At 41.4% G+C, this 27,613-nt stretch overlaps 1 protein-coding gene across 2 annotated transcripts; it reads right to left on the reverse strand.

The window, feature by feature from the left end:
- Positions 1–870: 870 nt before the first annotated feature.
- Positions 871–27,356, reverse strand: SHISA3 (shisa family member 3). Of its 2 annotated transcripts, none has more exons than XM_033946438.1 (2): positions 26,462–27,287; positions 871–1,976 (listed from the first exon to the last, which is right to left on the reverse strand). In XM_033946438.1, exons 1-2 carry the CDS (start codon positions 26,727–26,729, stop codon positions 1,513–1,515), a joined length of 732 nt encoding a protein of 243 aa, XP_033802329.1. In that variant the 5' UTR covers positions 26,730–27,287; the 3' UTR covers positions 871–1,512. The 2 variants fall into 2 exon arrangements, 1 of the variants encoding a protein (XP_033802329.1); XR_004539620.1 differs by having other exon boundaries at positions 1,846–1,976; positions 26,976–27,356.
- Positions 27,357–27,613: the final 257 nt, after the last annotated feature.

Genomic DNA, 27,613 nt, shown 5'->3' on the forward strand with positions numbered 1-27,613 from the left:
TTTTTTTAAAACAAATTTGAACTAGAAAAATAAGACCAGGATGATGACAGGGGTTGCCATACAGCTTATTCTAAGGAATTGGAAAAACTGGGATAGACTGAACTATTCCTTTTGATGGGAGTCTCTCTGTCATGTTTATAAGATGGAATGTAATATGGCCATACATTAGGGATATTATAAGAAGTTTCTGAAGATTTGGGAGCCATTGACAAAATTTTGCAAAGAATGATTGCTGATTATGCCCTTTGGTCATACACGTCCAGGGTAGGTGGGTGGGAGGGCAGGTTGGAATGTATTTTTCAATTGTCAATTTGAGTGTAGTTCTTAGATATAATTATGGGGGGGGTGGTAATCTTTTTGTCATAGATTATAATTGTAATTGTATTTAAGTGCTTTTATAGAATTATATGATTGTATTTTATTTTGCACTTACTTATGGCTTTAAAATGAATAAAGAAATTTAAAAAAAGAAAAATAAGACCAGGAAATGGTTTAGTCATTCTTTTACACCTGAGGCTGAGACCTTCTATTTGGTTTGCTTGATTTATAAAACTCTTTCAAAAAATGATATCGCACAAGATCTTTATTGGAAGGATGGTGGTCCAAAAGAAGCTTGTTAACTGTTTGGGTTTTCTAGGAAAGCATTTATGAATAGTTATATGTCGTAATAGGCTGTAATACCAGTGAAGTGGACTTTATTTCAATTCTGCACTACCAGGAAATCTTATTCAGTGAAAGGTTCTTTAAGCAAATATCTGAACCTCTTTCAACAGACAAAATATTTGCCTGGCAATCAAAACAAAAAAAAGATAACATGCCTGAAAATACCAGTTTTTGAAGATTGTCTTTAGTTCACTGCACCCCAAAATGTATATTTCAACCACATCACTTTATTAACAAAAAAATTTTGTGATACTAAATAAAGTTATGTCAAAATACAGTTTAATACATTTTTAAAATACCGACATTTTCTTTACATTTTTACAGTGCTAATTTTACAGATATAGGACTTTTAAGACCTGGCTCTCAAGTTTCTGTAAATGTTATGGAACATGAAATCCGGAATAAATATATACTTTAAAACAAAACGTTTAAAAGAGTGAGCTTGTTCGACATTTTAAGAAGCTAAAATTCTAGTAAATTATGGTAGTTCTATCCCATCGATCACTACCTACGTTTTGTAGTTCATAACTTTTGTATGATTAATTATTTAGTCTACTATTGCATTTCCATTTTCAGTGACAACTGCAGTTATGGATAAATCATATGATTCCTCTGTAAGATGACTGAATAACCTGTTCTGCAAATTAATCGTAGACCCCTTTTATTTAAAAAAAAAAAAAAAATTAAAGTGCTGCCAAGATATCTGTACTCCTTTAAAAAAAAAAAAAAAAAATTCTACAAAATCTGTACATTTCAGATGAGCTCAGGCCCTTTGGAACAAAAACTGACAATCGCAGCAGGGCCAGGCACAATCCTAAGACTTTTCTTACCGTGCATCGAATTTCAGCTCTAGCCAAAGTCCTGGCAGTTTTTGCCAGGGTTGCTCGGCTCTTGCGGTAGAGGATAAAAGTACTGAGCCGGCAGCAGCAGAGCCGAAGGTTGGGCCTGAAGGCAGCCCACGGTGTAGGGTGGAGGTGGAGTAGACACCAGGCAACCGGACTCGATGTGGGAGAAGGAAAAGCTGCGGCTGGATCCCCCCGCCGAGCTGCTGCTGGTGGCTGTGCTGGACTGGCGGGAGGGAGCCCGCAGACTGCCTGAGGTCAGGATCATGGGCAGGGTCTCGGGCTGATAGCCTCGCAAAGAGAAGCAGAGAGACGGCTGCTGGGGTGGTGGCGGCAGCGGCTGTTGCTGCTGCTGCTGGCAGCTTTCTTTAGGTCTTAGACAAGTGCAGCAATAAATAGCCACCAGGGAACCGACAATAATGAAGGCTATGAAGATTGATCCCACGATCAGGAACGGTACATAGATTGGCTCTGCATAAGAAAGAAAACGGAAGGAAAAAAAAGATTTCAATAGTGTTAGTCTCGGTGTAGCCTATCTAAAGTCTGCACTTATTACTTGTAATTCTCATTATTATACCCGAGGTTCTAAAACTTTTTTCAGCACTATAGAATTAATGATCGAATAGTATGAGCAAACAGTGAACAGAAACTTGGCTAATGAAGGAAACAAACATTTAATTCAGTGATTTTTACAATAATGAGTGGAATACTGACGTCTAACTAGAAAGGAAAAAACTATTCTAAAAACTTTTGCACATCTTGTCATACACTATGGGCTCCTTTTAGAAAGCTGCGCTAGCGGTTTTAATGCAAGCACCGGATTAGCGTGCGCTAGCCAAAAATCTACCACCTGCTCAAAAGGAGGCGGTAGCGGCTAGTGCGTGCGGCAATTTGGCATGCGCTATTCCACGCATCAAGGCCCTAGTGAGGCTTTGTAAAAGGAGCCCTACGTCCCACATCAGTGGAGCTGGTACAAGGGTATTCAGCGATCACTGCAAAACAGTCTCTCCCAATTAACTCTCAAGCTCTTAACATCTCCTTCTAATATTTTGATAATTAAACTCACAATAATAATAATCACATCAACACCAGTTCTCTGACAATCCTATAAAAATTTATAACTGGACAATGGATATCTTTTATTTTCATATGAATACATATAATGAAAGCAATTTCAAAAAATCCATTATCTTGGTAAATGTGCTATTTGAAAACTGCCCACCTCCCTGTGGGAAAAGGTGCTGACTAATGGCTCTTTTACATTGTACATGGAGGAAAACTATTCTTGCAAATAATGCATATATGAAATCCCGGCTATGAAGTGTTCTGCCCCAAATCCAACCTAGAGTAGCATGTACCAATGGTTCCACTTAGCACAATAGCCAGCAACCTAGCACAGAAAGTATAGGACAGGATACTTGGTAAGCCCTGATTTCGTAAGTCAATTAGTCTGATCATGACTGTCTGCTTGTCTCATACCATAGTTCATCCTTCTGGTCATCTCTGTATACTGGTGTGCATTTTGCATATCCACAATAACTGGTTTATTTACACCATCCCCCATATTCTGTATAGGTCACCCAAAGTTAGGCACACAATTTTGGGTGTAGATTGCAAATGGCAAATTTGGAGACATCAGTAATTGGCCTTAACAAGCGCTGACTGGCACTAATTACTGATTACCAGCATGTGTGCTTTGCACATCTATTTTATAGCCTGCAAGCCTAATAAGCTGACATGCAACTCCTAAATGGGTGCGCCCAAGGGAGGGGCATGGATCTTCCCAAGATTTAGGCATGGAGTTATAGAATATAGTACTTCTATTGCCATGCCTGACAGTAATTAAGCATAAATGCTGACCACTAAAATTAATCTTTTCACCAGCACATAAATAAGACAGACCAAACTCACTCACATTCTTGTTCTCATAGATGACATATAGCAGAGTATATCTTCTGATAAACAATGTTATTCCTAATGTAACCAGGAACCATCAGAAGTAGCACAAGTAGGTTCCAGTAAATTTATTTTAAATTTTATCTAATTTTGTCTGTTTTTTTAAATCTGTTTTAAACTAATTTTACAATAAATATATTTGTAAACTTATCTTGTAAATCTGGTGGGGCATTATGCTGACAGTTAAACCAGCCGTTACTCTCTATTCGATGGTGGTGCTTGTGAAAAGATTATTTATTAGACACATCAGAAAGTTTTTCAACCAGTCTATTAGACCCCTAAAGTTAGGCACAAAAATGACTTAAGCTACTATTCAATAATGACAGTTCCGTGTGGAACCATCTTTATAGATTTTGCGCTTAGAATGCATCAACCTGAGGCATAACTGTGGACGCCATTTACTGAATCTGATACCACCTCTATAGTCTGTTATGGTCCCAGATAAGAAAAAGAGAAGGCTCATCAAGTATCCTATTTCAACACAGACAAATCCTGGTCATTATAAGATCCCAAAAAGTAGCTAGGAATAAGCCTTGGATTTCTATAAATCTACCTTAATAATGGTTTATGGATTTTTGCTCCAGGAATTTATCTAAGTGTTCTTTAAACCTAGGTGCACAAACCAGTGGCGTACCAAACGGAGGGTGGGGGGCAGTCAGTCCCGGGTGCACGCCCCAAGGGGGTGCACAACTGGCCGGCCACCCACCGGGGAATAAGCTGCCACTGCCACCATCGGAAAGAGGCCAGCACCGAGTTCTCCCTCCCTGCTTTTCTTCCCCGCGGGGCCGACTAACTCTCGCCATCCTACGTCAATTCTGACATCGGAGAGGACGTTCCGGGCCAGCCAGACAGCGATTGGCTGGCCCAGAACGTCCTCTCCGACGTCAGAATTGACATTGGGCGGCGAGAGTTGGTCGGCCCCATGGGGAAGAAAAGCAGGGAGAGAGAACTCTGCCCCGGCCTGTTTCCGATGGCGGCAGTGGCAGCCTTTCCCCAGCGGCAGTGGCAGCAGCATGTTTCCCAATGGCGGTGGCATGGGGGAGGTCAGGGAGAAAGAAAGGGGGCAAGGTGAAACAAAGAAAGAAAGAAAAAAATGGGGCACGGAGAGAGAGAAAGACAGACATAGAGAAAGAAAGGGGGCATGGAGAGAGAAAGAAAGAAGGGGACAGGGTGAAAAAGAAATGGGGCACGGAGAGAGAGAGAAAGACAAGCATACAGAAAGAAAGGGGGCATGGAGAGAGAAAGAAAGAAGAGGGCAGGGTGAAAGAAAGAAATGGGGCACGGAGAGAGAGAAAGACAGACAGAGAAAGAAAGGGGGCATGGAGAGAGAAAGAAAGAAGGGAGCAGGGTGAAAGAAAGAAATGGGGCACGGAGAGAGAGAAAGAGACAGAAAGAAAGGGGGCATGGAGAGAGAAAGAAAGAAATGGGGCACGGAGAGAGAGAGAAAGACAAGACATACAGAAAGAAAGGGGGCATGGAGAGAGAAAGAAAGAAGGGGGCAGGGTGAAAGAAAAATTTTGGGGAGGGAATGAGGTCTGGAGGAGAGGAAGCATACAGGAGGCTGAAAGATGGGAAGAAATATTGGATGCACAGTCAGAAGAATAAAGTGCAACCAGAGACTGGTATATACCAAACAAAGGTAGGAAAAATTATTTTATTTTCAATTTAGTAATCAAAATGTGTCCATTTTGAGAATTTATATATGCTGTCTATATTTTGCACTATGGGTTCCCTTTTACTAAACCGCAATAGCATTTTTTAGCGCAGGGAGCCTAAGAGCATTGAGAGAAGCGTGGGGCATTCAGCGCAGCTCCCTGCGCTAAAAACCGCTGTCGCGGTTTAGTAAAAAGAGAGGGGGTATATTTGTCTATTTTTGTATAGTTGTTACTGAGGTGACATTGCATAAAGTCATCTGCCTTGACCTCTTTGAAAACCCGTGGAATATAAATGATAATTAACATTTTCTCTGCGTACAGCGTGCTTTGTGTTTTTAAAATTTTATTGTTGGTAGATCATTTTGACTTGGCCACAAAGGTAAGGGGGAGGGAGGGAGGGGAGCTGCTGAAAGACATCTAGTAATCCTTGCAGGCTTGACTGTGCAGGGAATTATTTTTGTAAAATCTTGTTTTGTTATATGGCTGACATTATTTAGACTTTAATTTCTATGAATGAATAGAATGAAAATGATATAAAATTACTTGCTTGTTTTTATGTGCGTGCGCTGAAGGAAAGTGGAGAGAGAGTGGGCTGACACTGAAGGGAAATGGGGAAGAGAAAGTAGGGAGAAGACGCTGATTTATAAATTGACAATTGTACAGAATATTGTTTCTTTTTATACTTTAATATAATAAGTTCAATATAAAACAATTCAATGCTTGTGTGAATGGAATCAGGTGGTTTGCGGGGATGGGAATCGAGCTTACGGGGATTAGTCCAATAAAATGTTATTTTCTTATTTCTCATTATTTGTTTTATTTTTATTTGTTAATTTGTAAAGTGGTGATTGTTAGGTATCAGTTTTTTCAAATTTACATCTACTGTCTTTATATTTTGCACAGTATTAGAGGACGTGTTGCTGTTTTTGTGGTGTTGTGGCATAGAGGGAGATATACAAAGATGGATAGGCAAATGGCTGGAAAACAGGAAGCAGAGAGTGGGCATAAATGGGAAGTTCTCCGACTGGGAGAAAGTGACTAGTGGTGTACCCCAAGGCTCGGTACTTGGGCCGATCCTTTTTAATATTTATATCAATGACCTGGAAAACGGAACATCCAGTGAGATCATCAAGTTTGCAGACGACACAAAACTCTGCCGGGCAATCAGATCGCAGGAGGACAGTGAGGAACTCCAGAGCGACTTGTGTCGGTTAGAAAAATGGGCGGAGAAATGGCAGATGAAGTTCAACGTGGAGAAATGCAAGGTAATGCATTTAGGCAGTAAAAATAAGGAATACGAGTACAGAATGTCAGGTGCAACTCTGGGAAAAAGTGAACAAGAAAGGGATCTGGGTGTACTGATAGATAGGACCCTGAAGCCGTCGGCACAATGCGCGGCAGCGGCAAATAAGGCAAATAGAATGTTGGGCATGATAAAGAAAGGAATCTCGAGTAGATCGGAGAAAGTTATAATGCCGCTTTATAGGGCAATGGTCAGACCCCACTTGGAATACTGCGTCCAACATTGGTCTCCCTACTTAAAGAAGGATATAAAACTGCTGGAGAGGGTGCAGAGACGAGCAACTAAACTAGTGAAGGGTATGGAGAAACTGGAATATGAGGATCGACTTAAAACACTGGGATTGTTCTCCCTTGAGAAAAGGAGACTGCGTGGGGATATGATCGAAACCTTCAAAATACTGAAAGGAATCGACAAAATAGAGCAGAAAAAACTATTTACATTGTCCAATTTGACACGGACAAGAGGACATGAAATGAAGCTAAGGGGGGGCAAGTTCAGGACTAATATCAGGAAGTTCTGCTTCACACAGAGAGTGGTTGACATCTGGAATACTCTCCCAGGGGAGATTATTGCGGAATCGACAGTCCTAGGCTTCAAAAGCAAACTAGATGCATATCTCCTTGAGAGAGGCATATAAAGATATGGTTGGCTATAAAATAAGCCAGGTGTATACCTAGCAGGGCCTCCGCGTGTGCGGATCGCCGGACTTGATGGACCGAAGGTCTGATCCGGAGATGGCGCTTCTTATGTTCTTATGTTGCATTGTAGGCAGAATCTGGTTTCTTGGCGGTTCAGTTTAACTTTTGTCTACATATTTCTATTTTTAGTTTGTGATTATTCCATATTGGGTGAGGGTGTATCTCTATTCTGTGTGTATGAAAAGAACACAGTTTTCAGTTGGCATTGACTGCAGGATCAATTGACTGTGTGGGATCTGGCTTGTTTAGTTTTACAATGTATGTGTTGGTGTTCTAGTGCTCACTGCAGTGTTTAAGATGCTGCCTTTTCCTAGGTACACTCTTGTTGTACGATGTGTGGATTGTTACTAAAAATCATATTTTTCATATAGATAGATGGGGGGGGGGTCAAAAAATGATGTGCCCCGGGTGTCACATATGCTAGGTACGCCACTGGCACCATCGGCTCTTACCACAATCTTCAGCCATGAAATCCAGAGCATAATATTGAGTGAAAAGGAATATAAGATAACAGCAGAGACTATCATAATGCCTCTCTATTGCTGTATGTTATAACAACTTTGTTGTATGCAATTCTGGTCCTTGTGTCTCAAAAAATCATATAGTAGAATTAGAAAAGGCATAGATAAGGGAAACTAAAATGATAGATGATGGGATAATGTTAAAGGCTAAAGTGATTATGGCTCTTTAGCTTGGAAATGGTTGAGGGAAGATAAGATAAAAATCTATAAAATACTAAGTGGAACTGTGTACGCCAGGCAGTGCTATAGAAATGATAAGTAGTAGTAGTAGTAGAACAGATAAATGCAAATTGATTGTATACTCTTTTAAAAAAGAACAAATACTGGGGAATACTATGAAGCTATTAAGTAGTACATTTAAAACAAATTGGGGAAAAAGTATTTTTTCTTACAATTGCAAACATTCTATTTGCCTTTTTGGCTGTTGCTGAACAACCCGCAGAAAATGTCAAATATTGTTCACTGTGATGCATACATCCTTTTCCTGGGTAGTGATTCCTAATGTGGAACCTTGTATCATGGTTTATATGTGCATCACTTTTTATTTGTCCATGCTACTACTGCCTGTTCCCATTGCTTTGCTAGTCTTCATTTTAAACTGTGGCCACGTTCGTAGGAAGAGATATCAGAGAGTAGAGAAAGAGATGGAGAAGAGGGAGAACTAAAGAAGAGAAGAGTGTAAGAAAGATGAGGGAGGTAAGGATAGAGGAAAATAAAAGTGAGGAACAGAGAAAAGATATGAGGGGACGAAAAAGGAGCAATAAATGGCAGGTCCATCCAGTCTGCCTGACAAGGTGGCCAGAGCTGCACCTGTCACTTTGAGTGGGCCACAGCTACCCATGCTTAAACACTTGCTGTCAAGTCTCCACCATGACAATCAAACATGGAGTCTTGCTTATAACCATATAACATCCCCCAAGTATTGTTAATATTCATTCAAGAAATCATCCCCTACCCCCTGAGCTGCACAGCACCCTCACTTGCAGCACATGACAATAAAGTGATCTATATCATTGGAATTATTGAATCTTCATCAGTTTTTCTGTCATTTGCAGAACACAGACCATAGAAATCTGCCCTGCTTTGGCCTTGGTTTTCCCCAATGCTGGAATTGCTGATTCTTCACCTGTCTTTTGCCATTTGCAGGACACACACTGTAGAAGTCTGTCCAGAATCAGCCTTGGCTCTTCATACTGAATTTGACAAATCTTCTTCAGTCTTTTGCTATCTGTGTACCACAGATATAGAACCATGACAGCAGATAAAGGCCAAATGGCTCCTCCAGACTGCCCATCCGCAGCATCCAGTATTTCTTACTCTCCCTAAGAGATCTCATGTTCCTGTCCTACACTTTCTTGAATTCAGATACAGGCCTGGATGCTCTAAAATTGCCATTAAAATCCTGCAGGACTGATAAAAGTCTGATTTGAAAATGGAAATTGATGTTTAAATGATTTTGCATGCAAATGAGTTTCCCAGAGTTCCACTGTAATTCCATCTGATCAGTTCTTGGAGAAAGTGACTGGCACATGCACAGAGCTTCCAGGGAAAGCCCTGAAGTAGCCTCCTGCTGCTCAGCTGTTCGGGGGGGGGGGGGTTGTTTTTTATGGGCATAGATGTGTGTGTGTGTTACACATGCACATCTGTGTCCATTAAAAAAAAAAAATGCTGACCCATACCCCTGAACTTAAAAAAATAATCAGCAGGAGGGAAGCCCTCTCTGTCCTGCCTCAGCCATCTTTAAATGAAAGATTGGCAGGAGGGATGTCAATTCCCTTCTGCCACCAGGGACCCTGTGAACCCCAAACACCCCACCCCAAACCCCTGATACCTCCCCCAACAATCCTGTACCTTTTAGATGAAAAATCTGACAGGAGGGATGCTCACTCCCTCCTGTCACTGAAACCCTCTATGAACCTCCAACATCCCCCCTCAACACACACACAACCCCGTACCTTTTAGATGAAAATCCCGCATGAAGGGTGTCCACTCCCTCATGATGGCAGGCCTGCCTCTTCAAAATGGTGAGCCTTCCCCTTCCTAGTGCATCCTGGAATGCACTGGGAGGGGCCTAAGACTGATTGGCCCAGAAGCCTAAGGCCCCTCCTATAGGAAGAGCGGGCCTCCCTCCTGCCAGATTTTTATCTAAAAGGTGCATGGTTGTTGGGGGGGTGTCAGAGGTTCAGAGTGGGGTATCGGGGATTTGCAGGGGGCGCTGGCAGCAGGAGGGAGTGGGCTTCCATCCTCCTGATTTTTTTTTTCTTGAAGTTCAGAGGGTGTGGGCCATCGGGGGGGGGGGGGTCCCGGCATGACTTTTTAAAAAAATTTTCATGGTGACAGATATTGTGTATGTATAACACACGCACATCTGTGCCCATTAAAAATAAAAAGCTGCTGCTGTTCAGTGCTTTTTTAAAGCTACCAGCACCTCCAGACCAGTTAAGAACCAGTGCTTCATTTTGTGCATCAATGTGCTCATTATAATATTGAGCTCGTTGTAATGAATTTACATATGATTATCAGAGGCTGCTACAAACCACATTTTAAAAATGTGATTTGCTGTTTTGGGCAACAATGGATGCAATACTTTGTCGCTAAACTGGTTAAAATGGTCATTAAACGTACGGTGAGTTTTGGGTATATGGATCACAATCTTTGTCTCCACAGCCTCTACAGGGAAACTATTCCCCACATCTTCCACTCTTTCGGTATAAAAATATTTCCTTAGATTATTTCTGAGCCTATCACCTCTTAATTTCATCATCCTATGCATTCTCATTCCATAACTTCCTTTCAAATAAAAGAGACTCGCCTCATGTGCATTTATGTCATATAGGTACTTACAGTCATTTGGGAAATCCGGAAAAACTGACCTTGCAAGGGCCAAGGTTGAACACCCCTGCTCTAGAGATATGATAAGGGATTGAGAAGGGGGAGAGATGAATTATGCGGGGAGGGGGGATTCATAGGATCTGATTTACAAAGGTTGTTTTTCCATTCAGAGATTAATTTACAGAAATGTGATTATACCATTAATACATATTATTAATGAACAGGAGCCATTGCATAACAAGCATTATGGCATCATAGCATGCTTTAGCAAATCTAGCTCTCTGTATTTAAAGGGGGTGAATGTTTTTTTAAATTAACCCTTAATGCACCATTGTAATATACTGCCAAAAACAAGGATAAGAGCAAGATATCTATAATAATAAAACGCTAAGCGCGCATGCGCACTCTTAACGCCGTGTTGCCTGATCTGTAGTTCCATGGCCGGCAGAGTGCGCATGCGCGCTTACCAAGCATCTCTCTGTCTCACAGCGGGCTTGCCGGCTCCGGCCAGACAAAGTTCATTTTTTTGTTCAAAGTCCCGCCGCAACTCCTCTATTGAACCTCACCAGAGTCAGAGAAGACTTTCGACTCTGGCGGGGATCGAGAGAGGAGATGCAGCGTCGGCTTTGAACAAAAAAATGAACTTTGGCTGGCCAGAGCCGGCAAGCCTGCTGCGAGACAGAGACATGGCTCCCTTACTGCCCTCCCCCTTCCCTTCCCGCGGTCCCAACTACAAACCTGCCGATTCCAGCAGCGTGTGCAGCACTCTACACATGCTGCTTCGGGGCCTTCTACTGCCCTGATTTGCTCTGCCGCGTCTCTGATGTCATCAGGGATATGCCACAGTAAATCAGGGCAGTAGAAGGCCCCGAAGCAGCGTGTGTAAAGTGCTGCACACGCTGCTGGAATCGGCAGGTTTGTTGGGATCGCGGGAAGGGGAGGGCAGTAAGGGAGATGGCCAGACTGTGGGAAGAGAAAGAGGAGGTAGGGGAAATGCTGCTGCTGCACAGGGAAGTGGTGTGGGGGGAGGGAAATGGAGGGGTAGGGAATGCTGCTGCAGTGGCTGCTGCACAGGGAAATGGAGGGGGAGGAAATACTGCTGTGGCTGCTGCACAGGGAAGTGTGGGGGGAGAGAAATGCTGCTACATAGGAGGCAGGGAGAGAGACAGGTAGATAGAAAGAAAGACAGACAGTGGGAGGAAGAGAGACAGAAAGAAAAGAAGAAAGACACAGGGGCAGGGAGAGACACAGAAAGACAGTCAGACAAAGGGGGCCAGGCAGAGAGACAGACAGACAGAAAGAAAGACACCATACAAATCACAGAGTCACTGCAAAATAATTTGTATGTTTTATTTTAATTAATATGTTTATCATTCATTCTTTATGAGGACCCGATGGGTATCAGACAACCCAACAAACGATTAAGCTTGAAGGGAAAATTTCTTCATTTGCCCCACGGTACCTCCTCCTCCATACTTCTATTGTTTTACTGTTTTTTCTGTTTTGTCTAAAGTCTTTTTTCAATTGTATTTCTTAATTATTTCTCATATATAAGTCTTCTCTATAGTAATTAGCTTATCATTTCAAATGCTTCTGAGTGGAAGTTACTTAGCTTTCAGCCATGATGTCATTCCCCTGAACGCCAACGCGTTTCGAATATCTTTGTCAAGACGACATGGGGATGTTTCTTTAAAAAGATCTTTGAGGCAGTGTAGTTGTTTCCCCGGGAAATGATGTCATATGGGAGGGATATTTAAATTCTCAGAGTCAGCCCGCCGCGACTTGCTTGTTCTAGTCGGTTGGCGGTACGCTGTGTATGTTTATTAACTTAAATATAAGTAAGTACTGTATGTTTGATAAGAGGGGGGTGTTACCGTTTCTTATATTAGTAGCAGTAGGATTTCTGAACCTAATGGTTATATTTCTTGGTGTTTCAGCTTCCCCATGTCGTCGTGACAAAGATATTCGAAACGCGTTGGCGTTCAGGGGAATGACATCAAGGCTGAAAGCTAAGTAACTTCCACTCAGAAGCATTTGAAATGATAAGCTAATTACTATAGAGAAGACTTATATATGAGAAATAATTAAGAAATACAATTGAAAAAAGACTTTAGACAAAACAGAAAAACAGTAAAACAATAGAAGTATGGAGGAGGAGGTACCGTGGGGCAAATGAAGAAATTTTCCCTTCAAGCTTAATCGTTTGTTGGGTTGTCTGATACCCCATCGGGTCCTCATAAAGAATGAATGATAAACATATTAATTTTAAAAAACATACGAATTATTTTGCAGTGACTCTGTGATTTGTATGGTGTTGAGATATTGACGTTATCATTATAAATTACTTGTTTCAAGAAAGAAAGACAGCCAGCGGGAGGGAAAGAGAGAGACAGAAATAAAGACAGACAGACATATATTCTAGCACCCGTTAATGTAACAGGCTAAAATACTAGTAAATAAATAAATAAACCAAACCAAACCAAAAGGCCAGCAGTCCTCAGTTCCTTTCAGCCCCACTCACAATCATCCACAGAACTCTCTCAAATATTCTTCTCTCCTCCCTATTCTATAACACTGCATGCAAATTCTAGAAATGCCCCTGCCCTATGGCACATCCCCTTTTTGGATACATATGTAAAATTTACATGCGAGTCTTTATAAAATATCGACTACAAAGATGCACACATAAATTCAAATTGGTGCCAATTAATATCGATAATTGCTTGTTAGCATCATTTATTGGTGCTAATTGGATCATTGTTCAATTTAATTGCATGCACAAATTGGGGGGTGTCTAAATTTGCATATGCAGTTTTGAGTGCCATATATATAATTAGGGGGTAGATACTTCTTCAGCCATTTTATTGGGAGAGGCAATACATTCCATATTGACACCACCTGATATGAAACAAAGAGGTCAAAATTTTATAAGAATCCTATATCAAATCCTATATTGTATCGGGAGACATTGAAGTTGAATGAGTAGAGGGGTAATATGGTCATATTTTTTTTCCAGAGCATAAAATCCTGACTGCAGTGTTCTGAACTGTCTGTATTTGCTTGATTAAACAAGGTGGAATACTGGAATAAGTAACATTGTACTTAGACTACTAAGTCCAATGCTACCAAGGCATATAGGATTAGGAGGGTCAGTTTTGATGTATGATCTAAATATTGATAAACTACCCTGATCTGGTCAAGTGCAAAGAAGCATCTTTTCACTACTGCCGAGACCTGGATCTTGAAGAATAACTACTGATCCAACTAAATCCCCAGGTAAGAACATAAGAACATAAGAAGTTGCCTCCACTGAGGCAGACCATAGGTCCATCCTGCCCAGCGGTCCGCTCCCGCGGCGGCCCATCAGGCCCATTGCCTGATTAGTGGTCTATACCTATCTATACCCTTCAATCCCTTTTTCTTCTAGGAATCTATCCAAACCTTCTTTGAAACCATTTAATGTTTTCTTGTCTACAACAGCCTCTGGAAGCGCGTTCCATGTATCCACCACCCAAAGTAATTCATAAGGAGGATTGTTGATCACTGCAATAAGTGAAGGCCAAAAAAGACTGACCAGCAAATCAGGAAACTATAGTTTTTGAGTAACTGAGAAGGAAGTAATTCTCATTAATGCCAGGAAACTACAACATTCAGGCAGGAAAGAGGGAGTCAGTGTAAGATATTAGGAGGATGTCATCAGCATAATAAAAAGCACTGACGCTGTGATTTTGTACAAATGTGATGAGCAGATTTAAAATGATGTTGAAGAACTGTGGAGTTATACTGAGCCCTGCAGCATGCTAAAGTGGCTGTGAAGAAGTAGAAATAGACAACTTACTGAAAATGAAAATCTTTGAAATACAGTGCTAGAAATACTGATATCTTTTAAAAGAGGTTAACATGAGAGCATAGTCTACAATTCAAACGTCACAGATGGGTCTAGTTTCACGACTAGGTCTACCTTCCTATTAGAAAAGTTATTACAATGATCTCTGTACTGTATCCCAAGAAGAAACCAGCTTATTGGGGTTGCTTGATCTGAGAATAATTAACATGTTTAATATTCATAGCTACTGGAAGACTAGTTTCTCAGTCAGTTTGTATATGTAATAAAGGTTGAAAACAGGTAGTCGGACATCTCTAAAGAGTCAGTGGTAGAGTTTTTCAGAAAGGGATGTACAAATGTGTGCTTCCACAAAGTAGGAAATGTAAACTGGAGTTGATGAGAGACATTGCGAAATATACTTAACATAACATAACATAGCAGATGTTATATAACATGTCACACCAAAGGCTCAGAATAGTTTACAATAAGTCAGAATAAGGGAAACAAAACAATAACCCTTGATATCAAACATGAGAATGAAATATTTAAAAAAATTATAAAAATAAATTCTAATTACAGAACACAGTAAAATTATAAAATCAAACATAATATTTGTTAAACAGTCGAGTTTTAAGTAGTTTATGGAACTTCAAATATCAATTTCAGATCAAATCTGAGGAGGAACAGCATTCCATTGTGGAACTATAAAAAAAGACAAAATATTTTTTTAAAAGAAGCTAATTGTACATTAGAAAAGAAAGGATACTGAATCTTATTAGGGGTGATTGTCAGGGAAGACATGAAATCTGCAAACCAAGTGGAGCAAGCTTCATCCAAAGCAAGGCAAATCATAGGCTGCATACGCAGGAGTTTCGTCAGCCGCAAACCGGAAGTCATTATGCCACTGTATAGATCCATGGTGAGACCGCACCTGGAGTACTGTGTGCAATTCTGGAGGCCGCATTACCACAAGGATGTGCCGAGACTGGAATCGGTCCAGAGAATGGCCACCAGGATGGTCTCGGGACTCAAGGAGCTCCCATACGAGGAGCGGTTAGGGAAGTTGCAGCTCTACTCACTCGAGGAACGTAGAGAGAGGGGAGATATGATCGAGACATTCAAGTATCTCACGGGCCGCATCGAAGTGGAAGAGGATATCTTCTTTTTCAAGGGTCCCGCGACAACAAGGGGGCATCCGTGGAAAATCAGGGGCGGGAAACGGCACGGTGACACTAGGAAGTTCTTCTTCACTGAAAGGGTGGTTGACCGCTGGAATAGTCTTCCAATCCAGGTTATTGAGGCCAGCAGCGTGCCAGATTTTAAGGCCAAATGGGATAGACATGTGGGATCTATCCGCAAAGATAAATAGGGAGGGTCATTAGAGTGGGCAGACTTGATGGGCCATGGCCCTTATCTGCCATCTATTTCTATGTTTCTATATATAGACCTGGTGGAATTTTTAGTGAATTGTGAGTTATCAATGGAAACAAATAATAATTTCATTTAATTTATTTAAAATTGATATACCGCCTTAGCTAACTGGCAGGATATAAACCATTTCTAATCTTAAAAACTAGGCACAATACTGTAAATTGAATTCTAGCCTGCACAGGAAAACAATGAAGAGTCTTTAACAGGGTATTAACATGTTAAAATGTTAATACCAATGTTGATGTACTTGATGTAAGTTATAAAATGAATAAAGAATTATAAAAAAAAGAATAGAGATTGTAAAGGATTTCAATCTCCTGGGCTCTTTTGTAAACAAAGATGCAACTAGCAGGAAAGAAATTATCCGCAGAATAGCTTTTGGTCGCTCTTCAATGGAGGCTCTAGACAAAATATTCAAAGGCAAGGAAATAACACTTCAAATGAAGATCAGACTTGTCTACACACTCATTTTCTCAGTGGTCAATTACAGATGTGAAAGCTGGACACTACGGAAACAAGACAGAAAGAAGATTGACTCGTTTGAGATTTGGTGTTGAAGAAGGATTTTATGTGTGTATGGACTGCCAGAAAAACTAACAAATCGATTCTGGAAGAGATCAAACTGGCTATGTCACTAGAAGCCCAAATGATGTAATTAACGACTGTCTTATTTTGGTCATACTGTCAGAAGAAAAAGACCTATGAAAAGGACATCATATTTGGAAAGATTGAAGGTACCAGGTGAAGAGGCAATCAGATGGCTGGACATGCTAGAAACAACCATGGGGATGATGCTGGAGGACCTTACCAGACTAGCACAAAACTGATTTCTTTTTAGATCTGTAATTCATCAAGACTCTAAGACTCGAGCATGAGTCAATGGCACCTAAGAAGAATTCCCCTCCTCCCCATGCAAACAAGAAGTAGCCAAAGTAATGCAATTCACCTTCATTTTCTTAGGTGTTTCAAGAATGCAAAAGCTTATTCATATCTTAAGCATGTATTCAAGACTTCTTATATTAAATCATTAATTTAAATTCTAATTTAAGTACTCTGGTGTTTAGAAATGTGGGAGAGTTTTCTCCATTTCTTCCTACATCTCTCTATAGCACACAAAAACAGCCAAAAGAAAATACTGTGCTGACAGCTTGGCTGTCTTCCCATCCATGGAAAATAACATGATTAACTGTCATGTAATGTAGGGCCCCCAATCAATTGTTCCAACCCATTAAACTGCCAGCAACATGTGAAACAGGGGAAAATAGCTTCATGCAATAAAAAAAGAAAAGAAAAGATGCTGCCTTCCCTAACACATATATACACTCACACACTTTAGCTTCTTTCAAAGAAAACAAGAATGGAGGAAAATATGCTAGCTATATTACAGAGCATTATAGTAACTGCTAAAAACATCTATTATATTGACAAATTGCTCTAAAATACTCAGTTAATTATAGCCAGCTCCTTTATCCATGCTGGCCATAAAAAGGGTAGGGGATTTAAGCAAAAACTGTTATTATCTACACAGCACCAGAAATTCTGAGTTCTGCTATGGCCCTCTTTTAGTCAATGCTTCATTTTAGGACTGCTCTTTTGCTTCCACGTGGGATTATTGATTGCCAGATTTTAAAGATGATTCCTGCAATGCTATTAGAAATATTGCATTTTAACAGTGTTTATATCTTGTGGATAAATTCTTCAATCCCTATCTGTAAAATTTATGAATACACTTGAAACCCCACACCAAACAAAGCAATTTCCAAAACCAAGGTACATGAAGAGGGGGAGTTATTGACATGGTCTACTGCTAAGAAATGTTATTTTACTGTTAACCCTAGTTATTAGGAGCTAGATTGGTACTAAAATAGCACAGATTAGTGGCACAATAACATCTTTGCAAAAGTTTTCCTTGATAATTATGCCCCTGACCCTGGGTAAATTTTTGTTCATACACTTGGGGGAGGGAGGGAAGTTATCAATGTGGGCTAGTGTTAAATGTGTTATTTATTTAATTTTATATTTATAGTCTGCTTATACCTAAATGGAGCACAAGGTACATATATAATAATAAAAACATAGAACCGCTTCCCTATCCTATCCTATAAAATGAGTTCAATGCTAAAATAGCATGAGATAATGGTAAAATAACAGAAACTTATGTTTATTTGTTTATTCATTTATATCCAGCCCTTACCCACGGCGGATTACAAACTTACGTACAAAACTATAACATTATATCCAACCTTACAACAAACATTGCATCAACATTACATGCAAAACTCCCATTATACAAGAAGTACAAACCATAAAATACAGAGGCGACCTGCACCTTATTATTTCCTTCTCCTTATTATTAATCTTGCAAAAAAGGTGCTGCTTCAACAGCTTTATAAAGTTTTGTATATTCTGCTGCTGTTGGATATACTCATAAAGCTTATTCCATTCCTTAGGCCCTATACAATGGAATATACTGTCTCTAGACACTGTGAGTTTCAGCTGCCTGAATGATGGAATTTGTAACTCCAATTGTTCTGCCAATCGAAGGGGACGTGGCGGAACCCATGGCAGAATGCTCTCGATGAGATGTTTGGGTGCCAGATTGTGCAAGCACTTATAGACGTTTAGCATTAGCTTAAAGTGAATCCTATCCATCAACCTCAACCAATACAAGCTCACATAGCACTCTGTCATGTGCCCACATCTTCCCAGCCTAAACAATGTTCTGACCACCGAATTTTGGGCTGCCTGGATGGCACATAATGCTGACATTGGCATCCCCCAGGAGTACCAAATTAAAGCAGTCAAGAACCACAAGACCTGTCGCTTGCAGAACTAATTTAAACTATGTCTTTAGTCAAATTAAAACAGGGGTGTAAAGCTAATTGCATTAGCAACATGCAATCTATGCATGTAAAGCAGCATAATAAAAAAAAAAAGTCTAAGTCCATTTTGGGCCTAAAGTGCAAAATTGGCAGTGTCTAAAGCCCATTCTCAAAAAAATATGTCCATATTATATTTCTACGTCCAGCTGTTTGATCATCCAGACCACTAAGTCATCTGTCTTTCTACCCCATTCTCTTCTAGAAAAAGACCTTTTGGACGTGAGAGGGGTCAGCAAAGTGATTGACTGGCCACTCAGACATGGCAGCTGAGTAGTGGGGCACCTTAAAAGGCACTGCTGTGAACTTCACAAAAAGGGTGCCACATAAACATCTCACCACAATTCCCTTGCAGGTCATGGTGAGACCCCCAAAACCTACTATATCTATCTGTCTACTACCCCAATAGCCCTTATGGCTGCAGGTGGCACCTATATGAAGTCTGCCAATCAAGTGGAGCAGGCTTCGTCCAAGGCAAGACAAATCATGGGCTGCATACGAAGGGGTTTCGTCAGTCGTAAGGCGGAAGTCATTATGCCATTGTATAGATCCATGGTGAGGCCCCACCTGGAATACTGTGTGCAATTCTGGAGGCTGCATTATCGCAAGGATGTGCTGAGACTGGAGTCGGTGCAAAGAATGGCCACCCGGATGGTCTCGGGACTCAAGGATCTACCATACGAAAAACGGCTTGACAAATTACAGCTATACTCGCTCGAGGAGCGCAGAGAGAGGGGGGACATGATCGAGACGTTCAAGTATCTTACGGGCCGCATCGAGGCGGAGGAAGATATCTTCTTTTTCAAGGGTCCCACGACAACAAGAGGGCATCCGTTGAAAATCAGGGGCGGGAAACTACGAGGTGACACCAGGAAATTCTTTTTCACTGAAAGAGTGGTTGATCGCTGGAATAGTCTTCCACTACAGGTGATTGAGGCCAGCAGCGTGCCTGATTTTAAGGCCAAATGGGATCGGCACATGGGATCTATTCACAGGGCAAAGGTAGGGGAGGGACATTAAGGTGGGCAGACTAGATGGGCCGTGGGCCCTTATCTGCCGTCTATTTCTATGTATGTTTCTATGTATATAGCAGTACAGTGGGGTTTGGAGGGAAGGCTTTGGTGGGCTCATATTTTCCATCATGAATGCAGTGGTTAGAGTGGCTTGTGGGCCTGGGTCCTCCTCTCTATGGTTCACTAGCCTCCCCCCTCCTCAGACAACTTAAGCCACCTCTGTGCAACTCTACTAGGCTTTCCTATGCCAGGTGCTGATGTTCTAGAGGGAGGTATGTACTTTTTTATTCTGAATTTATGGCGGGGGGCGGGGGTCAGTGATCACTGGGGGAGTGTGTGGGGTCTGTACTTTGTCCCTGCAGTTGTTATTTGGTCACTTTGGATACTTTCTGGGCACTTAGATCTGTTTTTAGATGCCTAAGTCACAACGTATAAGTTCCGTCTAGACAGTCTCGTAAAACTTTCGATTATCGCTGCAGAACAACTAAGTCTAGGTTGGCCCACACCCCACCTACCTCCCACCCTCATGCAAAGTTGTCCTTCAAAAACGCTCCTTTTCACTCTGGGCGTTCAGCGGCAGTGAAAAGGCCTAAGCTGCTTTTAGATACGTCTAAAACCCGTTTCAGTTATCAGCACTTGGACAACCTGTCTTTTTGATCACCCAAGTGCCGATTTAGGTGAGTTTTTAGATGCATTTCCATTTCGATTATGAACCTCACAGTTTTTAAAAATGTAAGACATGAGTGTACATCTACAAAATGCCTATGAAACACCCCTTGACAGATCTCTTTTTAAATCCAAACAGGTTTCTGCAAGATATAAAAGTATGTGTGTACTTCCAGGCAACTGAAAATCCACTTGCTCAGATGTAGCCAATTTAGCTACATAGCAGTTTGCTTGAGACTTTGAAAATGAATCTCCTGTTATAAAAGTCAGAAAATCAGTTTCATTAATGAGACATTACACTGAATGGTCTGGATATTACATTTTCCTAAAGAGCCCTTTTACTAAGCTGCGGTAAGCGCTGACACATGCTTACTACAGCAAAAAAGGATTTACTATGGGGTGTGGTCAGACGTCCCATGGTAATTTTGGCATGTGTGTGTAGGTGTCAGGGGTGGAAAGTAGGTGTGTTCTGTGCTAACTGGTTAGCGGGCTTCATTGCTAAGCACAATCCGGTTAATGCATAAGCCCTTATCACTGACATAATGGATGACAGTAGGGGCTCATGCATTAATGGCCCTGCGCTAATGGGAAAATTGGCTTAGGATCATTAATGGGGGAAATACTAAAATCGCACATTTTACCCCAGCAGCAAAAATGGCCTTAGCATACAGGAATGACCCATATAAGGACATGCTAAGCCGCAGTGGTCTCATACTCACGGCCCAGGGGCCACATGCGGCCCACCAGGTACTATTTTAAGGCTCTCGGTATTATAAAGAATGATTCTTTATGTAAAACTTGTGCCTTAAGTGTCCGGCGGTCATGTCTGGCAGTTCCGTTCTGGAATGTTGCCCGCCTCCCTGCTGTAACCTCACGCAAGCACTTTCCTGCATCTGTACGCGATTATCCTCTCCACTCCACCTCACAATCACATACAGATGCAGGAAAGCGCTTGCGTGAGGTTACAGCAGTGAGGCGGGCCATGTTCCAGAACATGAGGTAACCACAGGAGGCAGTGCAGCTTGTGCATGTGTCCGGTGCTGGAGGAGATGAGAGCTGAAGGCGGTTGCGGATGCGACCACTGGACACTTAGGCCCTGAGTCTGTAAAGTGCGTCCCAATTGTAGGCAGCTGTAGGCGTCCTACAGCTCTCTAATCAGCCAATCGGGAGGCACATTTTCTAAAAAAATGCTCCCCAGGCTGGCCCATCCCACAGGATCCTAGGGCCTCATTGGCTCAAGTGCCTAAGGATCCTCCTATAGTGGGAGGGGCCTTAGGTACCTGGGCCAATCGGGCCCTAGGATCCTGTGGGTTGGGGAGGGGAGGTGCGGGCCCACTTTATTTGGATGGAGGCGGGCCTGCTCTTGCAGGTAAGCCTGAGGGGGGGTTCAGGGGTGGGGGGTTTCGTTGGGGGGGGTCCAGTAGGAGGGGTTGGGCACCCTCCTGCCAGTGATCTTTGGGGGGGGCATTGGGGAGTCTGGCAAGAGGGGTTGGGTACCCTCCTGCTGACGATCTTCAGGTGGGGAGGTGGGGAGTTGGGGAGGGGAGACTGGTGGCCATAGCCACAGCTGCTATACTAATCGCCATTACTTGAAAAGATCACTTCATGAAACTTTGTACATACTCTTGTATAATGAACTCTGCTCAGAGATATGAAGGCATAATATTCCGCCTCACCCACCAATCATTGCAGTGTTCAATACAGACAAATTTCTCCAGGTTTAGATTCTGAAACTGTTGTGTTGCTAGCTGCTAAAGCTATGCTTAATTTTAATAGCTATAGCAAAAATATCAAAGAAGTCATTCACTTAACTTTGAAAAAGTAGCTGGTTCCGACGTGCCACGTTTCGAATCTGCGTCAGGGAACCGACACAACAAGTGTAGTTGAACTGGAGGTGCAAGCTCACTAGATATGATATATAAATTTCTAACGATTTCAAAGACCCAATTTCTTCTTGGTGGTTTTTGCACACCAAGAAGAAATTGGGTCTTTGAAATCGTTAGAAATTTATATATCATATCTAGTGAGCTTACACCTCCAGTTCAACTACACATGTTGTGTCGGTTCCCTGACGCAGATTCGAAACGTGGCACGTCGGAACCAGCCACTTTTTCAAAGTTAAGTGAATGACTTCTTTGATATTTTTGCTATAGCTATTAAAATTAAGCATAGCTTTAGCAGCTAGCAACACAACAGTTTCAGAATCTAAACCTGGAGAAATTTGTCTGTATTGAACAGTGCAATGATTGGTGGGTGAGGTGGAATATTATGCCTTCATATCTCTGAGCAGAGTTCATTATACAAGAGTATGTACAAAGTTTCATAAAGTGATCTTTTCAAGAAGTGACTTTTTTCATTTTCAAATATTTTCCTTTAGTCACTCTATTGCATTCACCTATTGGTTGAGTAAGTTACCCCTTCAGTATATTTTTTGACTGTGGCTATAATAATCGCGGCAGGGAGATCCCTTGGCACAATTAAGTATAGCAGCCGCGTCTAAACAAACCCAATTTTGTAACCGGCGTCTGTAACATGGATGTTGGTTACAGAATCGGGTTTGCTTTGAGCAGGTGTAGTTCCAATTCTGTATAGGACGCCCGGGACGGGCGTCCTATACAGAAACCGGGCTTTAAGGCACAAATTTTCCATAAAGAATCATTCTTTACAATACCGAGGGCCTCAAAATAATTGGTCCAAAATCTTGTCTCTTGCAGTTGATACTTTGATAGTTTTTCACTTTCTGCATGTTGCATTGCTTTCAGCTGTGTATAGCTGAAATTATCAGAAGCAATTAAGGAAAGATTTGTAAACTATAGTTTATAAATCTTTCCTTGATTGCTTCTGATAATTTCAGATTATCCACATTTTTGGATTTGTAGGTACTTACCTCATGCAAAGTTGTCATTTCTTTAATAAGACATTAACTATTTTTTTCTGCTGCCCTCCAAGTACCTACAAATTCAAAATGTGGCCCTGCAAAGCCTTTGAGCTTGAGACCACTGTGTTAAGGCCACTTTTTACTGTAATTTGGTATAATATCCCCAAAGTAAGATTACAAGCAGAATGCAGTTATCTACCTTGTTCACAAATCCAGTATTTTGGGGTACTGTCAGTATTCTTTTACCCCACATAATTTTAAAAAGGGGGCTAGAAAAAAATGATAGCGGGAGGAAACATTTTATAAACAGATTCTCAACAATGCCTGGATATTACAGCATTTATTATTATTTTGTATTTTTACCTCTGCCTCCAAGTCAGAGTGATCAGTTCTGTATTTATCTATTTACAGTATACCTTAGCAAAAACTGGTCAGTGCAAGGCTAAAGACAGGAAAGACACTAACATCACAACCAGAAATTAACCCCCCCCCCCTTTTACAAAACCTTGATAGTGGTTTTTAGCACAGGCCAGTGTTCTGAATGTTCTGTGCTGCTCCCAATGCTCATAGAGTTCCTATGAGTGTCGGGAGCAGCGCAGAGCATTCAGCATGCCGGCCTGCGCCTCAAGCCGCTATCTTGGTTTTGTAAAAAAAAAAGTGGGGGGGAGTTAAGAAGATAAACTGCTGAAGGAAAATCCAATGTCAATAAAGCATACTGGCACATTTACTACAGTACTCCTACTGACTTCAATATATCCATAAATTACGTCTACATTTATCTTGTTCCCCAGTTCTTCGCTCTGCTGGCTTTCAGGTCACTGAGAGGAGGTCAACCGAATTTATACTCCTTAAATCTTGCTGTGGATATTCTAATTTCTTTTCTTTTCTATTTATTTTAGCACACATGGAAAACCACTCAGAAAGCTTGCTAATTGGGTGGAATATCAAATTTTAAAATAAATGTGAATTTTTAATATAACCAACTTGTCAACAGAAAATGTGGATATATAGAGAGCAAAAAATAAATTGCCTAAATTGTGTATACAGTAACTATCTATGGTGTGTTCAATGCCATTTCATAATCACATAATCCCAAATTATGCAGGTCCCCGAGATATCTAAGGCGAGCTCATTTTGGCTGTCAGAGGTACCTATTAATTCTTGTAAGACTTCAGCAAAATGCCCATTTTTTTGAGTGGTTTATTGTCACCTGTAATAAATCTAAGTGGTTTCACATGGGCTAAAAGGAACCCCCAAATTTAAAAACAAGTTACTTTATTTTAATAGCAACTCTAACTAGTCAGTTTTATAAGGCAACTTTTACAGCAAATCCTGGAATTTCACTGTTGCTCAGCTGAAAATTTCTCAGCCCAACCAAGAAGAGAATGATGTGGAGCCATGAAACTTACAGGTTATTCCACACTTTTCTTGACACTTTTCGTTTCAATGATATGAAATGCAACAAAGTGTGGAATAACCTGTAAGTTTCATGGCTCTATATCATTCTCTTCTTGGTTGACTCTACATCATTTTCTTCTTGGTTGGGCTGAGAACTTTTCAGCTGAGCAACAGTGAAATTCCAGGATTTGCTGTAAAAGTTGCCTTATAAAACTGACTAGTTAGAGTTGCTATTAAAATAAAGTAACTTGTTTTTTAATTTGGGGGTTCCTTTTAGCCCATGTGAAACCACCTAGATTTATAACAGGTGACAATAAACCACGCAAAAAAACGGGTATTTTGCTGAAGCACAATTAATTGGCAAATAGCCTTACAAGCTATATGAATCTCAACAGACACTTCTGTGCTTTATTAATGTTTGTAATTGTTATTTGTGTTTTGGTTTTCTTGAAATTAATAGAAATGCTTAAAATAAAAAAATGCCACTTTTTAAGTATAACTCACTTGGTTTACTGTATATGGTTATATTTTCACATAGAATGGCCATAGCTATAGACTAAAGTTGGAAATTAGAATGGGCTGCTGTTAAAATATATAACCCAGCTATTAGTAACTAGGCCTCATAAAATGGAACCTGAACTAAAATTGCACTAGTGTTATAATAATCCATTTTAACAGTATCCCAGTTGATAACTTACACCCCTAAGCTACTGAAAAGCCACTTCTTCCAGCAGCTAGCCAATGACATCTTAAATTACTATTTTATTAAAAACCTCTTTTATGAAGCTGCACGAGTGGCTTGTGGCAAATGCACCAAAGCCCTTTAAATTCCTGTGGGCTTCGGTGAATTTACTGCGCCAGTCTGCACTATTCCGCTTGATAAAAGAAGCTCTAAATGTGAAGATAAAATTGCTTGGCAAGTTCCAAGTCATGGACTTGTATTCATATATCCTGGTGATTTTCCTAGGAAAATCAGTGTGGTTGCTGTGGTCATTAAGGGGCAGCAGAACTTCTTCTTTTTGGTTGGAGGAACCAAAGAAACTGGACTCGCAACAGACCTAGTCACTAATGCTGTGCGAGCAAAAGATTGCTTGGGCCATGGCCCCACTGTCACTTATAGCTGTGTTAGTCCACTTGAAGCATGGAAACACGTTAATAAAAACGACATACTAGCCTAATTAGAATGTTTTGAGGTTTTCCTGAAAGCTCAGTTAGCCAGTATGTGCTTTCCTTTTTTCTTTAGAATATAAATCTCGCTTTGTAATCTTGGATCCTACAAATTGAGGACTTGAGCTGAATTTAAGCATAAAACAATATTTTGACTGGAACATTATTTCTTATTTTTGTGTAATACTCAAATTTGCTTTCTGTACAAGTTTATACTTGATTATGTAATTGAAAATTATAAATAAATATATAAAAAAAAATAAAAACATAACAAAGTTTATATTGCCACACTATGTACTTATAGTGCATAAAGTGTTAATCATATTACCAAATGCTCACGTATCGATATTATACCTTTGTACTTATTATACCTGTATAACTTGTCATACCTATGTTAAAATTGTTGTATAACTTTTCTTATTGTTTTATAATATAAAATAATAAAAATATTGAACCAAAAAACATAACATAAAGTGATACTTATTTCTTGAATGTTGGGAGGGGGGGGGGGAGAGAACTTCATCACTCCAAAAGAAAAATCAGCACTGCAACTCGGGAGGGTGGGGACCCAAAAGTCAGGACTGTTTCTGCCCCAGCTCCCAGCCTGACGACCTGGAGTCATCTTGCGCAACAATTCCGGACTAAGCAACTGCCGCCTCAGCCATCCTTTCCCAGGCGGCCGGTCACGTGCCGGCGCCACCCCCCCTACAACTGTCCCGGGAGAGACACTCACGCGCCGTGATGCGGGGCACCTCCGGCTCGCGGTGGTTGGTGCAGCCGCCCTGCTCCAGTCTGGCGTCCGCAGCCGCGCAGCAGTAGCGAAGGGAACAGGAGCCGCAGCAGATGGTAGCATCCAGCGTGTCAAAATCCTCCGGGCACTGGAACCCTTCGCGGTAATTGCCGTGACCGTCCACCCACCCGTGGCAGTACTCGCCCTGGGCGTCAGACACCCCCCAGTTGGAAGTGAAAAAGCCCAGCAGCAAGTAGTGGAGCACCTCCATGGCTGCAAAATATCGCCTTAATTGTAAAGCCCGGCAAATATAGAGGGGGGGGGGGAAATGTCTACTTTTAAACGATAGCTTGGGTTAGGGGCGACAGCTCTTGGTTGGTTCTAGATTCCAGCAGCATAATTTCCGACCTCAAGGAAAAATTAAAGAAATAAAAGAGAGAGCCAGAGCAACAGCCGCGGACCATTGCCGTCATGTCCTTTGCATTTTGCCTGGTTCTTAACCAGCCTTAGATCTCACCATGAAATAACGGTTAGTTCATTCAAAACTTGTCAGCGAAGTCCATTCGATCCAGAGCTCTATTTCGGGCTTCTTTCACCGAGCGGTACTCTGCTCTTCTCCGGAAAATGAGCAACAGCGAAGACAAACGTCATCGTAACAGTTGCTTTATAAAGTTTGAAGCGCTCGGCGATTCGATGACAGAGGAGTGAAGCTCAGAGGCTGACTGGCCGGAACTTGGATTTGCCTGGCGAGCCTTGCAAGAGCCCCTGTGGCACTATTTACTTTCCGCAGCTGCTTTCTCATCCCTCCTCGAGCCCCCACCTCATTGTTTTCAGCTGGGACCGTTGCCCTGACAGGAAAAAAACAAAAAAAAAACCGGCCCCTGAAGCAGCGCGCGCTCTTTGCTACCTGTTCTTTCGTCTGCGAACGCGCACGGTCCTCGCGCCTCACGGATCTTAACTGCACGTCCTTCAAAATCTGACGTCCGTGCCGCTTCTAGTCTCCAAGTTTATTATAAGATTTGATTAATCGCCTATTCCAAATTCTAAGCATAGGTTAGGGCTCTGACAGACTTCTCTGACAATTTAGCTCTGACGGATCCGATGCTGAGACTAAAGTAGCACAGACTTCGAGAGGGAAAAGCATTAGGATCCGTC

Source organism: Geotrypetes seraphini, chromosome 1, assembly GCF_902459505.1.
Source record: "Geotrypetes seraphini chromosome 1, aGeoSer1.1, whole genome shotgun sequence".
In the NCBI taxonomy this organism is placed as follows: Eukaryota; Metazoa; Chordata; class Amphibia; order Gymnophiona; family Dermophiidae; genus Geotrypetes; species Geotrypetes seraphini.

Excerpts from the sequence above, each read along its gene's own strand:
- SHISA3 (XM_033946438.1), bottom strand. The coding sequence starts at position 26,729 with ATGGAGGTGCTCCACTACTTGCTGCTGGGCTTTTTCACTTCCAACTGG. Across the intron at positions 1,977-26,461 it reads GGTGCCCCGCATCACGGCGC|AGCCAATCTATGTACCGTTC; the intron begins GTGAGTGTCTCT and ends TTTCTTATGCAG.